Source organism: Taudactylus pleione, unplaced genomic scaffold (genome assembly GCF_031769625.1).
Source record: "Taudactylus pleione unplaced genomic scaffold, aTauple2 ptg000861l, whole genome shotgun sequence".
NCBI classification, from domain to species: Eukaryota; Metazoa; Chordata; class Amphibia; order Anura; family Myobatrachidae; genus Taudactylus; species Taudactylus pleione.
Window position 1 is genome coordinate 213,938 of NW_028285263.1, and position 24,352 is coordinate 238,289.

Sequence of the window (24,352 nt, forward strand, 5' to 3'; positions counted from 1 at the left end):
CAGGCTCACACCAGGAGATAATGACAGTATATGCGCCAGGCTCACACCAGGAGATAATGACAGTATATGCGCCAGGCTCACACCAGGAGATAATGACAGTATATGCGCCAGGCTCACACCAGGAGATAATGACAGTATATGCGCCAGGCTCACGCCAGGAGATAATGACAGTATATGCGCCAGGCTCACGCCAGGAGATAATGACAGTATATGCGCCAGGCTCACGCCAGGAGATAATGACAGTATATGCGCCAGGCTCACGCCAGGAGATAATGACAGTATATGCGCCAGGCTCACGCCAGGAGATAATGACAGTATATGCGCCTGGCTCACGCCAGGAGATAATGACAGTATATGCGCCAGGCTCACGCCAGGAGATAATGACAGTATATACATCAGGCTCACACCAGGATATAATGACAGTATATGCGCCAGGCTCACACCAGGAGATAATGACAGTATATGCGCCAGGCTCACACCAGGAGATAATGACAGTATATACATCAGGCTCACACCAGGAGATAATGACAGTATATACATCAGGCTCACACCAGGAGATAATGATAGTATATACACCAGGCTCACGCCAGGAGATAATGACAGTATATGCACCAGGCTCATGCCAGGACATAATGACAGTATAGTATATGCGCCAGGCTCATACCAGGAGATAATGACAGTATATGCGCCAGGCTCACACCAGGAGATAATGACAGTATATACATCAGGTCCACACCAGGAGATAATGACAGTATATGCGCCAGGCTCACACCAGGAGATAATGATAGTATATGCGCCAGGCTCACACCAAGAGATAATGACAGTATATACATCAGGCTCACACCAGGAGATAATGACAGTATATACATCAGGCTCACACCAGGAGATAATGATAGTATATACACGAGGCTCACGCCAGGAGATAATGACAGTATATGCACCAGGCTCACGCCAGGAGATAATGACAGTATATGCGCCATCTCACACCAGGAGATAATGACAGTATATGCACCAGGCTCACACCAGGAGATAATGATAGTATATGCGCCAGGCTCACACCAGGAGATAATGATAGTATATGCACCAGGCTCAAGCCAGCAGATAATGACAGTATATGCATCAGGCTCACACCAGGAGATAATGACAGTATATGCGCCAGGCTCACACCAGGAGATAATGACAGTATAGTATATGCGCCAGGCTCACACCAGGAGATAATGACAGTATATGCGCCAGGCTCACACCAGGAGATAATGACAGTATATACATCCGGTCCACACCAGGAGATAATGACAGTATATGCGCCAGGCTCACACCAGGAGATAATGACAGTATATGCGCCAGGCTCACACCAGGAGATAATGATAGTATATGCGTCAGGCTCACACCAGGAGATAATGACAGTACAGTATATGCATCAGGCTCACACCAGGAGATAATGACAGTATTTGCACCAGGCTCATGCCAGGACATAATCACAGTATATGCGCCATCTCAAGCCAGGATATAATGATAGTATATGCACCAGGCTCACGCCAGGAGATAATGACAGTATATGCACCAGGCTCACGCCAGGAGATAATGACAGTATATGCATCAGGCTCACGCCAGGAGATAATGACAGTATATGCATCAGGCTCACACCAGGAGATAATGACAGTATATGCGCCAGGCTCACACCAGGAGATAATGACAGTATATGCGCCAGGCTCACACCAGGAGATAATGACGGTATATACATCAGGCCCACACCAGGAGATAATGACAGTATATGACCAGGCTCACACCAGGAGATATTGACAGTATATGCGCCAGGCTCACACCAGGAGATAATGACAGTATATGCGCCAGGCTCACACCAGGAGATAATGACAGTATATACATCAGGCTCACACCAGGAGATAATGACAGTATATACATCAGGCTCACACCAAGAGATAATGATAGTATATACACCAGGCTCACGCCAGGAGATAATGACAGTATATGCGCCATCTCACACCAGGAGATAATGACAGTATATGCACCAGGCTCACACCAGGAGATAATGACAGTATAGTATATGCGCCAGGCTCACACCAGGAGATAATGACAGTATATGCGCCAGGCTCACACCAGGAGATAATGACAGTATATACATCAGGTCCACACCAGGAGATAATGACAGTATATGCGCCAGGCTCACACCAGGAGATAATGATAGTATATGTGCCAGGCTCACACCAAGAGATAATGACAGTATATACATCAGGCTCACGCCAGGAGATAATGACAGTATATGCACCAGGCTCACGCCAGGAGATAATGACAGTATATGCGCCATCTCACACCAGGAGATAATGACAGTATATGCACCAGGCTCACACCAGGAGATAATGATAGTATATGCGCCAGGCTCACACCAGGAGATAATGATAGTATATGCACCAGGCTCACGCCAGCAGATAATGACAGTATATGCATCAGGCTCACACCAGGAGATAATGACAGTATATGCCCCAGGCTCACACCAAGAGATAATGACAGTATAGTATATGCGCCAGGCTCACACCAGGAGATAATGACAGTATATGCGCCAGGCTCACACCAGGAGATAATGACAGTATATACATCCGGTCCACACCAGGAGATAATGACAGTATATGCGCCAGGCTCACACCAGGAGATAATGACAGTATATGCGCCAGGCTCACACCAGGAGATAATGATAGTATATGCGTCAGGCTCACACCAGGAGATAATGACAGTACAGTATATGCATCAGGCTCACACCAGGAGATAATGACAGTATTTGCACCAGGCTCATGCCAGGAGATAATGACAGTATATGCGCCATCTCACGCCAGGACATAATGATAGTATATGCACCAGGCTCACGCCAGGAGATAATGACAGTATATGCACCAGGCTCACGCCAGGAGATAATGACAGTATATGCATCAGGCTCACGCCAGGAGATAATGACAGTATATGCATCAGGCTCACGCCAGGAGATAATGACAGTATATGCGCCAGGCTCACACCAGGAGATAATGACAGTATATGCGCCAGGCTCACACCAGGAGATAATGACAGTATATACATCAGGCTCACACCAGGAGATAATGACAGTATATACATCAGGCTCACACCAGGAGATAATGACAGTATATGCGCCAGGCTCACACCAGGAGATAATGACAGTATATGCGCCAGGCTCACACCAGGAGATAATGACAGTATATGCGCCAGGCTCACACCAGGAGATAATGACAGTATATGCGCCAGGCTCACGCCAGGAGATAATGACAGTATATGCGCCAGGCTCACGCCAGGAGATAATGACAGTATATGCGCCAGGCTCACGCCAGGAGATAATGACAGTATATGCGCCAGGCTCACGCCAGGAGATAATGACAGTATATGCGCCAGGCTCACGCCAGGAGATAATGACATTATATGCGCCAGGCTCACGCCAGGAGATAATGACAGTATATGCGCCAGGCTCACAACAGGAGATAATGACAGTATATACATCAGGCTCACACCAGGAGATAATGACAGTATATGCGCCAGGCTCACGCCAGGAGATAATGACAGTATATGCGCCATCTCACACCAGGAGATAATGACAGTATATACATCAGGCTCACACCAGGAGATAATGACAGTATATACATCAGGCTCACACCAGGAGATAATGATAGTATATACACCAGGCTCACGCCAGGAGATAATGACAGTATATGCACCAGGCTCACGCCAGGAGATAATGACAGTATATGCGCCATCTCACACCAGGAGATATTGACAGTATATGCACCAGGCTCACACCAGGAGATAATGACAGTATAGTATATGCGCCAGGCTCACACCAGGAGATAATGACAGTATATGCGCCAGGCTCACACCAGGAGATAATGACAGTATATACATCAGGTCCACACCAGGAGATAATGACAGTATATGCGCCATCTCACACCAGGAGATAATGATAGTATATGCGCCAGGCTCACGCCAGGAGATAATGACAGTATATGCATCAGGCTCACACCAGGAGATAATGACAGTATATGCACCAGGCTCACACCAGGAGATAATGACAGTATAGTATATGCGCCAGGCTCACACCAGGAGATAATGACAGTATATGCGCCAGGCTCACACCAGGAGATATTGACAGTATATACATCAGGTCCACACCAGGAGATAATGACAGTATATGCGCCAGGCTCACACCAGGAGATAATGACAGTATATGCGCCAGGCTCACACCAGGAGATAATGACAGTATATGCGCCAGGCTCACACCAGGAGATAATGACAGTATATACATCAGGCTCACACCAGGAGATAATGACAGTATATACATCAGGCTCACACCAGGAGATAATGATAGTATATACATCAGGCTCACACCAGGAGATAATGACAGTATATGCATCAGGCTCACACCAGGAGATAATGACAGTATATGCACCAGGCTCACACCAGGAGATAATGACAGTATATGCGCCAGGCTCACACCAGGAGATAATGATAGTATATGCGTCAGGCTCACACCAGGAGATAATGACAGTACAGTATATGCATCAGGCTCACACCAGGAGATAATGACAGTATTTGCACCAGGCTCACGCCAGGAGATAATGACAGTATATGCGCCATCTCACGCCAGGAGATAATGACAGTATATGCACCAGGCTCACGCCAGGAGATAATGACAGTATATGCACCAGGCTCACGCCAGGAGATAATGACAGTATATGCATCAGGCTCACACCAGGAGATAATGACAGTATATCCGCCAGGCTCACGCCAGGAGATAATGACAGTATATGCGCCAGGCTCACGCCAGGAGATAATGACAGTATATACATCAGGCTCACGCCAGGAGATAATGACAGTATATGCGCCAGGCTCACACCAGGAGATAATGACAGTATATGCGCCAGGCTCACGCCAGGAGATAATGACAGTATGTGCGCCAGGCTCATGCCAGGAGATAATGATAGTATAATGATAGTATATGCACCAGGCTCACACCAGGAGATAATGACAGTATATGCGCCAGGCTCACACCAGGAGATAATGACAGTATATGCGCCAGGCTCACACCAGGAGATAATGACAGTATATGCGCCAGGCTCACACCAGGAGATAATGACAGTATATGACCAGGCTCACACCAGGAGATAATGACAGTATATGCGCCAGGCTCACACCAGGAGATAATGACAGTATATGCGCCAGGCTCACACCAGGAGATAATGACAGTATATGCATCACGCTCACACCAGGAGATAATGACAGTATATGCATCAGGCTCACACCAGGAGATAATGACAGTATATGCGCCAGGCTCACATCAGGAGATAATGACAGTATATGCGCCAGGCTCACACCAGGAGATAATTACAGTACAGTATATGCGCCAGGATCACACCGGGAGATAATGACAGAATATGCATCAGGCTCACACCAGGAGATAATGACAGTATATGTATCAGGCTCACACCAGGAGATAATGACAGTATATGTATCAGGCTCACACCAGGAGATAATGACAGTATATGCATCAGGCTCACACCAGGAGATAATGACAGTATATGCATCAGGCTCACACCAGGAGATAATGACAGTATATTCATCAGGCTCACACCAGGAGATAATGACAGTATATACATCAGGCTCACACCAGGAGATAATGACAGTATATGCATCAGGCTCACACCAGGATATAATGACAGTATATGCGCCAGGCTCACGCCAGGAGATAATGACAGTATATGCATCAGGCTCACACCAGGAGATAATGACAGTATATGCGCCAGGCTCACACCAGGAGATAATGACACTATATGCATCAGGCTCACACCAGGAGATAATGACAGTATATGCGTCAGGCTCACACCAGGAGATAATGACAGTATATGCATCAGGCTCACACCAGGAGATAATGACAGTATATGCGCCAGGCTCACACCAGGAGATAATGACAGTATATGCGCCAGGCTCACACCAGGAGATAATGACAGTATATGCATCAGGCTCACACCAGGAGATAATGACAGTATATGCATCAGGCTTACACCAGGAGATAATGACAGTATATGCATCAGGCTCACACCAGGAGATAATGACAGTATATGCGCCAGGCTCACACCAGGAGATAATGACAGTATATGCATCAGGCTCACACCAGGAGATAATGACAGTATATTCATCAGGCTCACACCAGGAGATAATGACAGTATATACATCAGGCTCACACCAGGAGATAATGACAGTATATGCATCAGGCTGACACCAGGAGATAATGACAGTATATGCGCCAGGCTCACGCCAGGAGAAAATGACAGTATATGCATCAGGCTCACACCAGGACATAATGACAGTATATGCGCCAGGCTCACACCAGGAGATAATGACAGTATATACATCAGGCTCACACCAGGAGATAATGACAGTATATGCGCCAGGCTCACATCAGGAGATAATGACAGTATATGCGCCAGGCTCACACCAGGAGATAATGACAGTATATGCGCCAGGCTCACACCAGGAGATAATGACAGTATATGCGCCAGGCTCACACCAGGAGATAATGACAGTATATGCATCAGGCTCACACCAGGAGATAATGACAGTATATGCGCCAGGCTCACACCAGGAGATAATGACAGTATATGCGCCAGGCTCACACCAGGAGATAATGATGATATATATGTGCCAAGCTCACGCCAGGGGTTAATGACAGTATAGTATATGCGCACACACAACTGGGCACTGATCTTATGTATTAAGTCTGGATTATTATTATTATTGATTTTGTTCTGTTTATATAATAAAACTACTTAAGGGTAAAATAGAAAGAATCGTCCATATTAGGGACTCAGCGTAATGGTGTCACAGAGACGTCTATCAGTAGTTAGATAGCTTGTGATTGTGTGCCTTGTAGTGATATATTATATAATGTAATAATGCAATGTTAGTGGTGCAGAGGGAGCACACAGGCAAGCCTGGTACGCTGACAGTACAGGGCACCTCAGCTAAGCAGCGTACATACCCTCAGGGATTTCTGCCCTTATGGCAAACGCCAAATTGCCAGTCTGGGCCCAGGGGCCATGGATATTCTACTTGTTAAGAAGGCAGTATTTTTATTTTATTTACTTTTTATATTTAAATTTATTGTTAATGTATTCTCTTTTTTTATTTTGTTGAAGTGACATAACCCTATACGATTGACAGCACATGCCGAAAGGTCAATTCCTACGTTCCCAATGTATACATTACACGGCCAACGTAACCGCCCCATGCTATTATACATAGCCTGGCTATATAGCCCCATCACGTTACAAATACATAATGCGACCATATGTACCTTACGGAAAACCCACCACGTAATCTCATCGTACCACCACATGCGTTCAGGTCTGTGCTGCTAAAGAATAAATATCGCCCCCTCAAGTGCCCCCATGTCCCCCAAATGAGGAAGGTCCATGTACAGACACGATGTTGTCTATCACTAGGAACAGGAAGTAGGTAAAGAACAAAAGTGAAAAAAAATAATACTAATAATATTAAAAAGTAAGCGAGGACACTCTCCATTAGACACCAGTTGTCAGGGATATTCCTGGTTGTTGTCAGTAAGATATATTTACATTGGTTGCCATTGGTTACAGAGAAGCGTGCACCGGCAGACCAGGACCTCTCGGTTCTTTGTGGTTGTGGCAATCGACTTTGGCACCACCTCCAGCGGCTATGCCTTCAGTTTTGCGAAGGACCCAGAAGCTATTCACATGATGAGGTGAGTTGTACAAAGGATTATAACAGCTGTGATGTGGTCTCTTTAATCATTCTCCTAATCCGAGGCCCATTTCCCAATGAGCGTCCTTTCTCCAGCACACCCATCCTGGCTTAGTAACTAGTGTGACAGTGACCCACTAACAGTGACATGGGAGAAAATACCTGCACCCCTCTGCACCAGCTCAGTGTCAGGGCTAAACTTTCACTGCATGAAGAAGCTATGGCCTATAGCCCAGGGTTACACAGGCCCAAAGGCTACTGGCTGACAGGCTACTGGCCCACCGGCTACCAATACTTACAGCAGTCATATAATAGACTAGACTTTCACTGATCCCTTCCTATAAAGTGCTGCATAGTATCTGCCATAGGACCTGATTCAATGTCGATTAAGTACACAGTTGAGCAGGAGAGATGAGAGGAAGATCAAGCTGACAGAGCAGCACTGGGGAAAGGGAGAGTAAGACTGAGCTGGCAGAGCAGTAATGGGGAAGGGAGGGAGAGGAAGACTGAGCTGGCAGAGCAGTAATGGGGAAGGGAGGGATAGGAAGACTGAGCTGGCAGAGCAGTGGTGGGGGAAGGGAGAGTAAGACTGAGCTGGCAGAGCAGCATTGGGGGAAAGGAGAGGAAGACTGAGCTGGCAGAGCAGTAATGGGGAAGGGAAAGAGAGGAAGACTGAGCTGGCAGAGCAGTAATGGGGAAAGGAGAGATAGGAAGACTGAGCTGGCAGAGCAGTAATGGGGAAAGGAGAGATAGGAAGACTGAGCTGGCAGAACAGTAATGGGGAAGGGAGGGAGAGGAAGACTGAGCTGGCAGAGCAGTGGTGGGGAAGGGAGGGATAGGAAGACTGAGCTGGCAGAGCAGTAATGGGGAAGGGGGGAGAGGAAGACTGAGCTGGCAGAGCAGTAATGGGGAAGGGAGGGAGAGGACAGGACTGAGCTGGCAGAGCAGTAATGGGGAAGGGAGGGAGAGGAAGGAAGACTGAGCTGGCAGAGCAGCAATGGGGAAGGGAGGGAGAGGACAGGACTGAGCTGGCAGAGCAGTAATAGGGAAGGGAGGGAGAGGAAGACTGAGCTGGCAGAGCAGTAATGGGGAAGGGAGGGAGAGGAAGACTGAGCTGGCAGAGCAGTAATGGGGAAGGGAGGGATAGGAAGACTGAGCTGGCAGAGCAGTAATGGGGAAGGGGGGACAGGAAGACTGAGCTGGCAGAGTAGTAATGGGGAAGGGAGGGAGAGGACAGGACTGAGCTGGCAGAGCAGTAATGGGGAAGGGAGGGAGAGGAAGACTGAGCTGGCAGAGCAGCAATGGGGAAGGGAGGGAGAGGACAGGACTGAGCTGGCAGAGCAGTAATAGGGAAGGGAGGGAGAGGAAGACTGAGCTGGCAGAGCAGTAATAGGGAAGGGAGGGAGAGGAAGACTGAGCTGGCAGAGCAGTAATGGGGAAGGGAGGGAGAGGAAGACAGCGCTGGCTGTGGATCAGGATAGCCAAAAGTATCTTAATTCAAGTTGAAACTCTGCAGCTGCTGTGGAACTACAGATCTCAGCATGCCAGAGGCTAATAGATCATGCTGGGACCTGCAGTTCCCAAAAAGCAAGAGAGCAAAGATTGCTCCCCTGTACTGCCAGCCTGGGCTACTAATGGTCAGTAAATTTACTTACAGTCACTAAAAAATGTGAAATTCTGTTTCATCTACAAAAAGAAATAATCTGAACATAATTTAAATATCACTTTCCCTGATCAACTAATGTAATAGTTATTCTGTCACATCAAGTGATCCCTGCACCTCTTAGATTTGGGCAGGGCCACCTTTAACTTCTGGTTCATGTCACTGTATGTAATGTGTGTCATGTCACTGTATGTAATGTGTGTCATGTCACTGTATGTAATGTGCGTCATGTTATGATACCGTTATGTACAGCATTGTGTAATATGTCAGCACTATGTGAATATAATAATTAGGGATGTGCGCCGGACCATTTTTGCCGGATTTGGATTTGGCTCTAATTCGTCGTCTGGCTTTGGATTTGGATTTTTTTACAAAAATTGACAAAAAAAGCTAAAATCACATAAATTGGTCTTTTTTTTTCTTCCTAGAGTATTATTAACCTCAATAACATTAATTTCCAGTCATTTACAGTCAATTTAGACCACCTCACAGCTTAAATTATAGTTTTCAACATTATTGGCCAAAGGTTGCAGTGAGCTGACTGGTTACTAAGCGACAGAGCAGCGGCACAACGACACAGACACCACAGTATAAAGCACATCTATGACACATTGCCACACAGCAGTGGCAGAAATGAAAAGTAGTGCACCCACCCAGTGGGGTACGGCCAGCAGAGTCACAGTACTTGTTTACATAGTGGGCTACGGCCCAAGGAGTCACAGTGCACAATCTTATTCACATTACACCACACATAGTGCCCCTGATTCACATTACACCATAAAGTAGTGTCTCTTATTTATGTTACCACACACAGTAGTGCCCCTTTTACACAATGCCCACAGTAGTGACCCTTTTACACAATGCCCACAGTAGTGGTGTCCCTTACACAATGCCCCCAGCAGTGGTGCCCCCTATGCAGTCCCCTTAGTAGTAGGGTCCCCTATGCAGTGTCCCCAGTAGAATGCCCCCCATTAGCAGGCCCCCCCAGTAGTATGCCCTCCATTAGCATGCCCCCCAGTATATGCCCCCCATTAGCAGGCCCCCCAGTAGTATGGCCCCCCCAGTAGTATGGCCAACCCAGTAGTAGGCTGCCCCAGTAGTAGCCCCCCCTGTAGTATGGCCCCCCCAGTAGTAGGCTGCCCCAGTAGTATCCCCCCTGTAGTATGCCCCCCCCCAGTAGTATGCCCCCCCAGTAGTATGGCCCCCCCAGTAGTAGCCCCCCCCCCAGTAGTAGCCCCCCCAGTATTAGGCTGCCCCAGTAGCAGCCCCCCCCAGTAGTAGCCCCCCCCACCCCCCCCAGTAGCAGGCCCCCCCAGTAGCAGGCCCCCCCCAGTAGTATGCCCCCCCCAGTAGCAGGCCCATCATTAGTATGGCCCCCCCAGTAGTAGCCCCCCCAGTAGCAGGCCCCCCCAGTAGTAGGCTGCCCCAGTAGCAGCCCCCCCAGTAGTAGGCCCCCCCAGTAGCAGGCCCCTCAGTAGTATGGCCCCCCCAGTAGTAGGCCCCCCAGTAGCAGGCCCCCCCAGTAGTAGGCTGCCCCAGTAGCAGCCCCCCCCAGTAGTAGGCACCCCCAGTAGTAGGCCCCCCCAGTAGCAGGCCCCCCCCAGTAGTATGCCCCCACAGTAGTATGGCCCCCCCAGTAGTAGGCCCCTCAGTAGTATGGCCCCCCCAGTAGCAGACCCCCCCCCCAGCCGTATAGCCCCCCCCCAGTAGCAGGCCCCTACCAGTAGTATGGCCCCCCCGCACCCCCAGTAGCAGACCCCCCCAGTAGCGCCCCCGGCCCTTACACAAGTAAAAAAAATAAAAATAAAAACTTACCTGTTTTGCTGTAACAAACACACAGCTGCCGCTGGCGGCTGTGTGTTTGTGTCTGTGTAGGGCAGACCGCTATCACAGCGGTCTGCCCTACACAATAGGAGCCCTGATGTCGGATTCTCTAGTGAGAATCCGACATCAGGCGGCCGCCGTTCGGCCCCGAACGGGGATCCGAGTCAGGCGGTGAACACCCGAATTGGGTTAGGGTGGACTCGGATCCCCAATGTTCGGAGCGGTTCGGATTCCACAGAATCCAAACCGCTCATCTCTAATAATATTAATAATAATAATTTATCATACACCTGAACTACAAACATTCCATCTACAGCTGGGCTCTGGGCCTGATTCACTTCGGATCGCATCTGCGATTACGAACGCAATAGGCCGATTGTTGCGTTCTGTGCATGCATATGTATAGTAGCGGGTGTGCGCAAACCAGACCCATCGCAGAGTGATTGACAGGAAGTGCCATTTCTGGGTGGAGATGGGGGTTGGTCGGTGAAACGCAGGTGTGCCAGTGCGTGTGAACGCCGTTACAGGGGCGTGCATAAATTAGCCACTGCAATGCCTTACGCAGCCTGAAGCCTCATACCATGCGATGAAGTTAGCATTTCCTGAGTAAGGTCAGAGCCTGTGTAAGTGTGTGTGAGGCTGTGATAGTACTCCATGTTACTAATGGTCTCTCAGTCTTGTGTAATCACTGCGTGTGATGAGGTTAGTAATTCCTGAGTAAGGTCAGAGCCTGTGTAAGTGTGTGTGAGGCTCTGATGGTACTCCATGTTACTGATGGTATCTCAGTCTTGTGTAATCACTGTGTGTGATGAGGTTAGTAATTCCTGAGTAAGGTCAGAGCCTGTGTAAGTGTGTGTGAGGATGTGATAGTACTCCATGTTACTGATGGTCTCTCAGTCTTGTGTAATCACTGCGTGTGATGAGGTTAGTAATTCCTGAGTAAGGTCAGAGCCTGTGTAAGTGTGTGTGAGGATGTGATGGTACTCCATGTTACTGATGGTATCTCAGTCTTGTGTAATCACTGTGTGTGATGAGGTTAGTAATTCCTGAGTAAGGTCAGAGCCTGTGTAAGTGTGTGTGAGGATGTGATGGTACTCCATGTTACTGATGGTATCTCAGTCTTGTGTAATCACTGTGTGTGATGAGGTTAGTAATTCCAGAGTAAGGTCAGAGCCTGTGTAAGTGTGTGTGAGGCTGTGATGGTACTCCATGTTACTGATGGTATCTCAGTCTTGTGTAATCACTGCGTGTGATGTGGTTAGTAATTCCTGAGTAAGGTCAGAGCCCATGTAAGTGTGTGTGAGAATATGATGGTACTCCATGTTACTGATGGTTTCTCAGTCTTGTGTAATCACTGCGTGTGATAAGGTTACTTATTCCTGAGCAAGGTCAGAGCCTGTGTAAGTGTGTGTGAGGATGTGATGGTACTCCATGTTACTGATGGTATCTCAGTCTTGTGTAATCACTGCGTGTGATGAGGTTAGTAATTCCTGAGTAAGATCAGAGCCTGTGTAAGTGTGTGTGAGGCTGTGATGGTACTCCATGTTACTGATGGTATCGCAATCTTGTGTAATCACTGTGTGTGATGAGGTTAGTAATTCCTGAGTAAGGTCAGAGCCTGTGTAAGTGTGTGTGAGGCTGTGATGGTACTCCATGTTACTGATGGTTTCTCAGTCTTGTGTAATCACTGCGTGTGATTAGGTTACTTATTCCTGAGTAAGGTCAGAGCCTGTGTAAGTGTGTGTGAGGCTGTGATGGTACTCCATGTTACTGATGGTATCTCAGTCTTGTGTAATCACTGCATGTGATGAGGTTAGTAATTCCTGAGTAAGGTCAGAGCCTGTGTAAGTGTGTGTGAGGATGTGATGGTACTCCATGTTACTGATGGTTTCTCAGTCTTGTGTAATCACTGCGTGTGATGAGGTTAGTAATTCCTGAGTAAGGTCAGAGCCTGTGTAAGTGTGTGTGAGGATGTGATGGTACTCCATGTTACTGTTGGTTTCTCAGTTTTGTGTAATCTCTGCATGTGATGAGGTTAGTAATTCCTGAGTAAGGTCAGAGCCTGTGTAAGTGTGTGTGAGGCTGTGATGGTACTCCATGTTACTGATGGTCTTTCAGTCTTGTGTAATCACTGTGTGTGATGAGGTTAGTAATTCCTGAGTAAGGTCAGAGCCTGTGTAAGTGTGTGTGAGGCTGTGATGGTACTCCATGTTACTGATCGTTTCTCAGTCTTGTGTAATCACTGTGTGTGATGAGGTTAGTAATTCCTGAGTAAGGTCAGAGCCTGTGTAAGTGTGTGAGGCTGTGATGGTACTCCATGTTACTGATGGTTTCTCAGTCTTGTGTAATCACTGTGTATGATGAGGTTAGTAATTCCTGAGTAAGGTCAGAGCCTGTGTAAGTGTGTGAGGCTGTGATGGTACTCCATGTTACTCATGGTTTCTCAGTCTTGTGTAATCACTGTGTGTGATGTGGTTAGTAATTCCTGAGTAAGGTCAGAGCCTGTGTAAGTGTGTGTGAGGCTGTGATGGTACTCCATGTTACTGATGGTATCTCAGTCTTGTGTAATCACTGCGTGTGATGAGGTTAGTAATTCCTGAGTAAGGTCAGAGCCTGTGTAAGTGTGTGTGAGGCTGTGATGGTACTCCATGTTACTGATGGTATCTCAGTCTTGTGTAGTCACTGTGTGTGATGAGGTTAGTAATTCCTGAGCAAGGTCAGAGCCTGTGTAAGTGTGTGTGAGGCTGTGATGGTACTCCATGTTACTGATGGTATCTCAGTCCTGTGTAATCACTGTGTGTGATGAGGTTAGTAATTCCTGAGTAAGGTCAGAGCCTGTGTAAGTGTGTGTGAGGCTGTGGTGGTACTCCATGTTACTGATGGTTTCTCAGTCTTGTGTAGTCACTGCGTGTGATGAGGTTAGTAATTTCTGAGTAAGGTCAGAGCCTGTGTAAGTGTGTGTGAGGCTGTGATGGTACTCCATGTTACTGATCGTTTCTCAGTCTTGTGTAATCACTGCGTGTGATGAGGATAGTAATTCCTGAGTAAGGTCAGAGCCTGTGTAAGTGTGTGTGAGGATGTGATGGTACTCCATGTTACTGATGGTTTCTCAGTCTTGTGTAATCGCTGCGTGTGATAAGGTTACTTATTCCTGAGTAAGGTCAGAGCCTGTGTAAGTGTGTGTGAGGCTGTGATGGTACTCCATGTTACTGATGGTATCTCAGTCTTGTGTAATCACTGCGTGTGATGAGGTTAGTAATTCCTGAGTAAGGTCAGAGCCTGTGTAAGTGTGTGAGGCTGTGATGGTACTCCATGTTACTGATGGTATCTCAGTCTTGTGTAATCACTGCGTGTGATGAGGTTAGTAATTCCTGAGTAAGGTCAGAGCCTGTGTAAGTGTGTGAGGCTGTGATGGTACTCCATGTTACTGATGGTTTCTCAGTCTTGTGTAATCACTGTGTGTGATGAGGTTAGTAATTCCTGAGTAAGTTCAGAGCCTGTGTAAGTGTGTGTGAGGCTGTGATGGTACTCCATGTTACTGATGGTGTCTCAGTCTTGTGTAGTCACTGCGTGTGATGAGGTTAGTAATTCCTTAGTAAGGTCAGAGCCTGTGTAAGTGTGTGTGAGGCTGTGATGGTACTCAATGTTACTGATGGTATCTCAGTCTTGTGTAGTCACTGTGTGTGATGAGGTTAGTAATTCCTGAGCAAGGTCAGAGCCTGTGTAAGTGTGTGTGAGGCTGTGATGGTACTCCATGTTACTGATGGTATCTCAGTCTGGTGTAATCACTGTGTGTGATGAGGTTAGTAATTCCTGAGTAAGGTCAGAGCCTGTGTAAGTGTGTGTGAGGCTGTGGTGGTACTCCAAGTTACTGATGGTTTCTCAGTCTTGTGTAGTCACTGTGTGTGATGAGGTTAGTAATTTATGAGTAAGGTCAGAGCCTGTGTAAGTGTATGTGAGGCTGTGATGGTACTCCATGTTACTGATGGTATCTCAGTCTTGTGTAATCACTGCGTGTGATGAGGTTAGTAATTCCTGAGTAATGTCAGTGCCTGTGTAAGTGTGTGTGAGGCTGTGATGGTACTCCATGTTACTGATGGTATCTCAATCTTGTGTAATCACTGCGTGTGATGAGGTTAGAAATTCCTGAGTAAGGTCAGAGCCTGTGAAAGTGTGTGTTACGATGCGATGGTACTCCATGTTACTGATGGTTTCTCAGTCTTGTGTAATCACTGCGTGTGATAAGGTTACTTATTCCTGAGTAAGGTCAGAGCCTGTGTAAGTGTGTGTGAGGCTGTGATGGTACTCCATGTTACTGATGGTATCTCAGTCTTGTGTAATCACTGCGTGTGGTGAGGTTAGTAATTCCTGAGTAGGATCAGAGCCTGTGTAAGTGTGTGTGAGGCTGTGATGGTACTCCATGTTACTGATGGTATCTCAGTCTTGTGTAATCACTGTGTGTGATGATGTTAGTAATTCCTGAGAAAGGTCAGAGCCTGTGTAAGTGTGTGTGAGGCTGTGATGGTACTCCATGTTACTGATGGTATCTCAGTCTTGTGTAATCACTGCATGTGATGAGGTTAGTAATTCCTGAGTAAGGTCAGAGCCTGTGTAAGTGTGTGTGTGGATGTGATGGTACTACATTTTACTGATGGTTTCTCAGTCTTGTGTAGTCACTGCGTGTGATAAGATTACTTATTCCTGAGTAAGGTCAGAGCCTGTGTAAGTGTGTTTGAGGCTGTGATGGTACTCCATGTTACTGATGGTTTCTCAGTCTTGTGTAATCACTGCGTGTGATGAGGTTAGTAATTCCTGTGTAAGGTCAGATCCTGTGTAAGTGTGTGTGAGGCTGTGATGGTACTCCATGTTACTGATGGTCTCTCAGTCTTGTGTAATCACTGTGTGTGATGAGGTTAGTAATTCCTCAGTAAGGTCAGAGCCTGTGTAAGTGTGTGAGGCTGTGATGGTACTCCATGTTACTGATGGTTTCTGAGTCTTGTGTAATCACTGTGTGTGATGAGGTTAGTAATTCCTGAGTAAGGTCAGAGCCTGTGTAAGTGTGTGAGGCTGTGATGGTGCTCCATGTTACTGATGGTTTCTCAGTCTTGTGTAATCACTGTGTGTGATGAGGTTAGTAATTGCTGAGTAAGGTCAGAGCCTGTGTAAGTGTGTGAGGCTGTGATGGTACTCCATGTTACTGATGGTTTCTCAGTCTTGTGTTATCACTGTGTGTGATGAGGTTAGTAATTCCTGAGTAAGGTCAGAGCCTGTGTAAGTGTGTGTGAGGCTGTGATGGTACTCCATGTTACTGATGGTTTCTCAGTCTTGTGTAATCACTGCGTTTGATGAGGTTAGTAATTCCTGTGTAAGGTCAGAGCCTGTGTAAGTGTGTGTGAGGCTGTGATGGTACTCCATGTTACTGATGGTCTCTCAGTCTTGTGTAATCACTGTGTGTGATGAGGTTAGTAATTCCTGAGTAAGATCAGAGCCTGTGTAAGTGTGTGTGAGGCTTTGATGGTAAACCATGTTACTGATGGTTTCTCAGTCTTGTGTAATCACTGTGTGTGATGAGGTTAGTAATTCCTGAGTAAGGTCAGAGTCTGTGTAAGTGTGTGAGGCTGTGATGGTACTCCATGTTACTGATGGTTTCTCAGTCTTGTGTAATCACTGTGTGTGATGAGGTTAGTAATTCCTGAGTAAGGTCAGAGCCTGTTTAAGTGTGTGAGGCTGTGATGGTACTCCATGTTACTGATGGTTTCTCAGTCTTGTGTAATCACTGTGTGTGATGAGGTTAGTAATTCCTGAGTAAGGTCAGTGCCTGTGTAAGTGTGTGTGAGGCTGTGAAGGTACTCCATGTTACTGATGGTATCTCAGTCTTGTGTAATCACTGCGTGTGATGAGGTTAGTAATTCCTGAGTAAGGTCAGAGCCTGTGTAAGTGTGTGAGGCTGTGATGGTAATACATGTTACTCATGGTTTCTCAGTCTTGTGTAATCACTGTGTGTGATGAGGTTAGTAATTCCTGAGTAAGGTCAGTGCCTGTGTAAGTGTGTGTGAGGCTGTGATGGTACTCCATGTTACTGATGGTTTCTCAGTCTTGTGTAGTCACTGTGTGTGATGAGGTTAGTAATTCCTGAGTAAGGTCAGTGCCTGTGTAAGTGTGTGTGAGGCTGTGATGGTACTCCATGTTACTGATGGTTTCTCAGTCTTGTGTAATCACTGCGTGTGATGAGGTTAGTAATTTCTGAGTAAGGTCAGAGCCTGTGTAAGTGTGTGTGAGGCTGTGATGGTACTCCATGTTTCGTATGGTATATCAGTCTTGTGTAATCACTGCGTGTGATGAGGTTAGTAATCCCTGAGTAAGGTCAGAGCCTGTGTAAGTGTGTGTGAGCATGTGATGGTACTCCATGCTACTGATGGTCTCTCAGTCTTCTGTAGTCACTGCGTGTGATGAGGTTAGTAATTCCCTGAGTAAGGTCAGAGCCTGTGTAAGTGTGTGTGAGGACGTGATGGTACTCCATGTTACTGATGGTCTCTCAGTCTTGTGTAATCACTGTGTGTGATGAGGTTAGTAATTCCTGAGTAAGGTCAGAGCCTGTGTAAGTGTGTGTGAGGCTGTGATGGTACTCCATGTTACTGATGGTTTCTCAGTCTTGTGTAGTCACTGTGTGTGATGAGGTTAGTAATTCCTGAGTAAGGTCAGAGCCTGTGTAAGTGTGTGTGAGGCTATGGTGGTACTCCATGTTACTGATGGTTTCTCAGTCTTGTGTAGTCACTGTGTGTGATGAGGTTAGTAATTCCTGAGAAAGGTCAGAGCTGTGTAAGTGTGTGTGAGGATGTGATGGTACTCCATGTTACTGATGGTTTCTCAGTCTTGTGTAATCACTGTGTGTGATGAGGTTAGTAATTCCTGAGTAAGATCAGAGCCTGTTTAAGTGTGTGTGAGGCTGTGATGGTACTCTATGTTACTGATGGTATCTCAGTCTAGTGTAATCACTGTGTGTGATGAGGTTAGTAATTCCTGAGTAAGGTCAGAGCCTGTGTAAGTGTGTGTGAGGATATGATGGTACTCCATGTTACTGATGGTTTCTCAGTCTTGTGTAATCACTGCGTGTGATAAGGTTACTTATTCCTGAGTAAGGTCAGAGCCTGTGTAAGTGTGTGTGAGGCTGTGATGGTACTCCATGTTACTGATGGTATCTCAGTCTTGTGTAATCACTGCGTGTGATGAGGTTAGTAATTCCTGAGTAAGATCAGAGCCTGTGTAAGTGTGTGTGAGGCTGTGATGGTACTCCATGTTACTGATGGTATCTCAGTCTTGTGTAATCACTGTGTGTGATGAGGTTAGTAATTCCTGAGTAAGGTCAGAGCCTGTGTAAGTGTGTGTGAGGCTGTGATGGTACTCCATGTTACTGATGGTTTCTCAGTCTTGTGTAATCACTGCGTGTGATTAGGTTACTTATTCCTGAGTAAGGTCAGAGGCTGTGTAAGTGTGTGTGAGGCTGTGATGGTACTCCATGTTACTGATGGTATCTCAGTCTTGTGTAATCACTGCATGTGATGAGGTTAGTAATTCCTGAGTAAGGTCAGAGCCTGTGTAAGTGTGTGTGAGGATGTGATGGTACTCCATGTTACTGATGGTTTCTCAGTCTTGTGTAATCACTGCGTGTGATGAGGTTAGTAATTCCTGAGTAAGGTCAGAGCCTGTGTAAGTGTGTGTGAGGATGTGATGTTACTCCATGTTACTGTTGGTTTCTCAGTTTTGTGTAATCACTGCATGTGATGAGGTTAGTAATTCCTGAGTAAGGTCAGAGCCTATGTAAGTGTGTGTGAGGCTATGATGGTACTCCATGTTACTGATGGTCTTTCAGTCTTGTGTAATCACTGTGTGTGATGAGGTTAGTAATTCCTGAGTAAGGTCAGAGCCTGTGTAAGTGTGTGAGGCTGTGATGGTACTCCATGTTACTGATGGTTTCTCAGTCTTGTGTAATCACTGTGTGTGATGAGGTTAGTAATTCCTGAGTAAGGTCACAGCCTGTGTAAGTGTGTGAGGCTGTGATGGTACTCCATGTTACTGATGGTTTCTCAGTCTTGTGTAATCACTGTGTGTGATGAGGTTAGTAATTCCTGAGTAAGGTCAGAGCCTGTGTAAGTGTGTGTGAGGCTGTGGTGGTACTCCATGTTACTGATGGTTTCTCAGTCTTGTGTAGTCACTGCGTGTGATGAGGTTAGTAATTTCTGAGTAAGGTCAGAGCCTGTGTAAGTGTGTGTGAGGCTGTGATGGTACTCCATGTTACTGATCGTTTCTCAGTCTTGTGTAATCACTGCGTGTGATGAGGTTAGTAATTCCTGAGTAAGGTCAGAGCCTGTGTAAGTGTGTGTGAGGATGTGATGGTACTCCATGTTACTGATGGTTTCTCAGTCTTGTGTAATCGCTGTGTGTGATAAGGTTACTTATTCCTGAGTAAGGTCAGAGCCTGTGTAAGTGTGTGTGAGGCTGTGATGGTACTCCATGTTACTGATGGTATCTCAGTCTTGTGTAATCACTGCGTGTGATGAGGTTAGTAATTCCTGAGTAAGGTCAGAGCCTGTGTAAGTGTGTGAGGCTGTGATGGTACTCCATGTTACTGATGGTTTCTCAGTCTTGTGTAATCACTGTGTGTGATGAGGTTAGTAATTCCAGAGTAAGGTCAGTGCCTGTGTAAGTGTGTGTGAGGCTGTGATGGTATTCCATGTTACTGATGGTGTCTCAGTCTTGTGTAGTCACTGCGTGTGATGAGGTTAGTAATTCCTGAGTAAGTTCAGAGCCTGTGTAAGTGTGTGTGAGGCTGTGATGGTACTCCATGTTACTGATGGTGTCTCAGTCTTGTGTAGTCACTGCGTGTGATGAGGTTAGTAATTCCTTAGTAAGGTCAGATCCTGTGTAAGTGTGTGTAAGGCTGTGATGGTACTCCATGTTACTGATGGTATCTCAGTCTTGTGTTGTCACTGTGTGTGATGAGGTTAGTAATTCCTGAGCAAGGTCAGAGCCTGTGTAAGTGTGTGTGAGGCTGTGATGGTACTCCATGTTACTGATGGTATCTCAGTCTTGTGTAATCACTGTGTGTGATGAGGTTAGTAATTCCTGAGTAAGGTCAGAGCCTGTGTAAGTGTGTGTGAGGCTGTGGTGGTACTCCATGTTACTGATGGTTTCTCAGTCTTGTGTAGTCACTGCGTGTGATGAGGTTAGTAATTTCTGTGTAAGTGTATGTGAGGCTGTGATGGTACTCCATGTTACTGATGGTCTCTCAGTCTTGTGTAATCACTGTGTGTGATGAGGTTAGTAATTCCTGAGTAAGGTCAGAGCCTGTGTAAGTGTGTGTGAGGCTGTGATGGTACTCCATGTTACTGATGGTCTCTCAGTCTTGTGTAATCACTGTGTGTGATGAGGTTAGTAATTCCTGAGTAAGGTCAGAGCCTGTGTAAGTGTGTGTGAGGCTGTGATGGTACTCCATGTTACTGATGGTTTCTCAGTCTTGTGTAGTCACTGTGTGTGATGAGGTTAGTAATTCCTGAGTAAGGTCAGAGCCTGTGTAAGTGTGTGTGAGGCTATGGTGGTACTCCATGTTACTGATGGTTTCTCAGTCTTGTGTAGTCACTGTGTGTGATGAGGTTAGTAATTCCTGAGAAAGGTCAGAGCTGTGTAAGTGTGTGTGAGGATGTGATGGTACTCCATGTTACTGATGGTTTCTCAGTCTTGTGTAATCACTGTGTGTGATGAGGTTAGTAATTCCTGAGTAAGATCAGAGCCTGTTTAAGTGTGTGTGAGGCTGTGATGGTACTCTATGTTACTGATGGTATCTCAGTCTAGTGTAATCACTGTGTGTGATGAGGTTAGTAATTCCTGAGTAAGGTCAGAGCCTGTGTAAGTGTGTGTGAGGATATGATGGTACTCCATGTTACTGATGGTTTCTCAGTCTTGTGTAATCACTGCGTGTGATAAGGTTACTTATTCCTGAGTAAGGTCAGAGCCTGTGTAAGTGTGTGTGAGGCTGTGATGGTACTCCATGTTACTGATGGTATCTCAGTCTTGTGTAATCACTGCGTGTGATGAGGTTAGTAATTCCTGAGTAAGATCAGAGCCTGTGTAAGTGTGTGTGAGGCTGTGATGGTACTCCATGTTACTGATGGTATCTCAGTCTTGTGTAATCACTGTGTGTGATGAGGTTAGTAATTCCTGAGTAAGGTCAGAGCCTGTGTAAGTGTGTGTGAGGCTGTGATGGTACTCCATGTTACTGATGGTTTCTCAGTCTTGTGTAATCACTGCGTGTGATTAGGTTACTTATTCCTGAGTAAGGTCAGAGCCTGTGTAAGTGTGTGTGAGGCTGTGATGGTACTCCATGTTACTGATGGTATCTCAGTCTTGTGTAATCACTGCATGTGATGAGGTTAGTAATTCCTGAGTAAGGTCAGAGCCTGTGTAAGTGTGTGTGAGGATGTGATGGTACTCCATGTTACTGATGGTTTCTCAGTCTTGTGTAATCACTGCGTGTGATGAGGTTAGTAATTCCTGAGTAAGGTCAGAGCCTGTGTAAGTGTGTGTGAGGATGTGATGGTACTCCATGTTACTGTTGGTTTCTCAGTTTTGTGTAATCACTGCATGTGATGAGGTTAGTAATTCCTGAGTAAGGTCAGAGCCTATGTAAGTGTGTGTGAGGCTATGATGGTACTCCATGTTACTGATGGTCTTTCAGTCTTGTGTAATCACTGTGTGTGATGAGGTTAGTAATTCCTGAGTAAGGTCAGAGCCTGTGTAAGTGTGTGAGGCTGTGATGGTACTCCAGGTTACTGATGGTTTCTCAGTCTTGTGTAATCACTGTGTGTGATGAGGTTAGTAATTCCTGAGTAAGGTCACAGCCTGTGTAAGTGTGTGAGGCTGTGATGGTACTCCATGTTACTGATGGTTTCTCAGTCTTGTGTAATCACTGTGTGTGATGAGGTTAGTAATTCCTGAGTAAGGTCAGAGCCTGTGTAAGTGTGTGTGAGGCTGTGATGGTACTCCATGTTACTGATGGTATCTCAGTCTTGTGTAATCACTGCGTGTGATGAGTTTAGTAATTCCTGAGTAAGGTCAGAGCCTGTGTAAGTGTGTGAGGCTGTGATGGTACTCCATGTTACTGATGGTTTCTCAGTCTTGTGTAATCACTGTGTGTGATGAGGTTAGTAATTCCTGAGTATTGTCAGTGCCTGTATAAGTGTGTGTGAGGCTGTGATGGTATTCCATGTTACTGATGGTGTCTCAGTCTTGTGTAGTCACTGCGTGTGATGAGGTTAGTAATTCCTGAGTAAGTTCAGAGCCTGTGTAAGTGTGTGTGAGGCTGTGATGGTACTCCATGTTACTGATGGTGTCTCAGTCTTGTGTAGTCACTGCGTGTGATGAGGTTAGTAATTCCTGAGTAAGGTCAGAGCCTGTGTAAGTGTGTGTGAGGCTGTGATGGTACTCCATGTTACTGATGGTATCTCAGTCTTGTGTAGTCACTGTGTGTGATGAGGTTAGTAATTCCTGAGCAAGGTCAGAGCCTGTGTAAGTGTGTGTGAGGCTGTGATGGTACTCCATGTTACTGATGGTATCTCAGTCTTGTGTAATCACTGTGTGTGATGAGGTTAGTAATTCCTGAGTAAGGTCAGAGCCTGTGTAAGTGTGTGTGAGGCTGTGGTGGTACTCCATGTTACTGATGGTTTCTCAGTCTTGTGTAGTCACTGCGTGTGATGAGGTTAGTAATTTCTGAGTAAGGTCAGAGCCTGTGTAAGTGTGTGTGAGGCTGTGATGGTACTCCATGTTACTGATCGTTTCTCAGTCTTGTGTAATCACTGCGTGTGATGAGGTTAGTAATTCCTGAGTAAGGTCAGAGCCTGTGTAAGTGTGTGTGAGGATGTGATGGTACTCCATGTTACTGATGGTTTCTCAGTCTTGTGTAATCGCTGTGTGTGATAAGGTTACTTATTCCTGAGTAAGGTCAGAGCCTGTGTAAGTGTGTGTGAGGCTGTGATGGTACTCCATGTTACTGATGGTATCTCAGTCTTGTGTAATCACTGCGTGTGATGAGGTTAGTAATTCCTGAGTAAGGTCAGAGCCTGTGTAAGTGTGTGAGGCTGTGATGGTACTCCATGTTACTGATGGTTTCTCAGTCTTGTGTAATCACTGTGTGTGATGAGGTTAGTAATTCCAGAGTAAGGTCAGTGCCTGTGTAAGTGTGTGTGAGGCTGTGATGGTATTCCATGTTACTGATGGTGTCTCAGTCTTGTGTAGTCACTGCGTGTGATGAGGTTAGTAATTCCTGAGTAAGTTCAGAGCCTGTGTAAGTGTGTGTGAGGCTGTGATGGTACTCCATGTTACTGATGGTGTCTCAGTCTTGTGTAGTCACTGCGTGTGATGAGGTTAGTAATTCCTTAGTAAGGTCAGATCCTGTGTAAGTGTGTGTAAGGCTGTGATGGTACTCCATGTTACTGATGGTATCTCAGTCTTGTGTTGTCACTGTGTGTGATGAGGTTAGTAATTCCTGAGCAAGGTCAGAGCCTGTGTAAGTGTGTGTGAGGCTGTGATGGTACTCCATGTTACTGATGGTATCTCAGTCTTGTGTAATCACTGTGTGTGATGAGGTTAGTAATTCCTGAGTAAGGTCAGAGCCTGTGTAAGTGTGTGTGAGGCTGTGGTGGTACTCCATGTTACTGATGGTTTCTCAGTCTTGTGTAGTCACTGCGTGTGATGAGGTTAGTAATTTCTGAGTAAGGTCTGAGCCTGTGTAAGTGTATGTGAGGCTGTGATGGTACTCCATGTTACTGATGGTCTCTCAGTCTTGTGTAATCACTGTGTGTGATGAGGTTAGTAATTCCTGAGTAAGGTCAGAGCCTGTGTAAGTGTGTGTGAGGCTGTGATGGTACTCCATGTTACTGATGGTCTCTCAGTCTTGTGTAATCACTGTGTGTGATGAGGTTAGTAATTCCTGAGTAAGGTCAGAGCCTGTGTAAGTGTGTGTGAGGCTGTGATGGTACTCCATGTTACTGATGGTTTCTCAGTCTTGTGTAGTCACTGTGTGTG

The 24,352-nt window shown here is 46.3% G+C and overlaps 1 protein-coding gene across 4 annotated transcripts in view; it reads left to right on the plus strand.

The window, feature by feature from the left end:
• The window catches only part of HSPA12B (heat shock protein family A (Hsp70) member 12B), a 263,670-nt gene that overhangs the window by 148,838 nt on the left and 90,480 nt on the right, over positions 1-24,352 (plus strand). For all 4 annotated transcript variants that reach the window (XM_088458888.1, XM_088458891.1, XM_088458889.1 and 1 more), the window contains one exon: positions 7,665-7,789. In XM_088458888.1, coding sequence (XP_088315014.1) covers positions 7,665-7,789 — 125 coding nt within the window. The remainder of the gene's footprint in view (positions 1-7,664; positions 7,790-24,352) is intronic.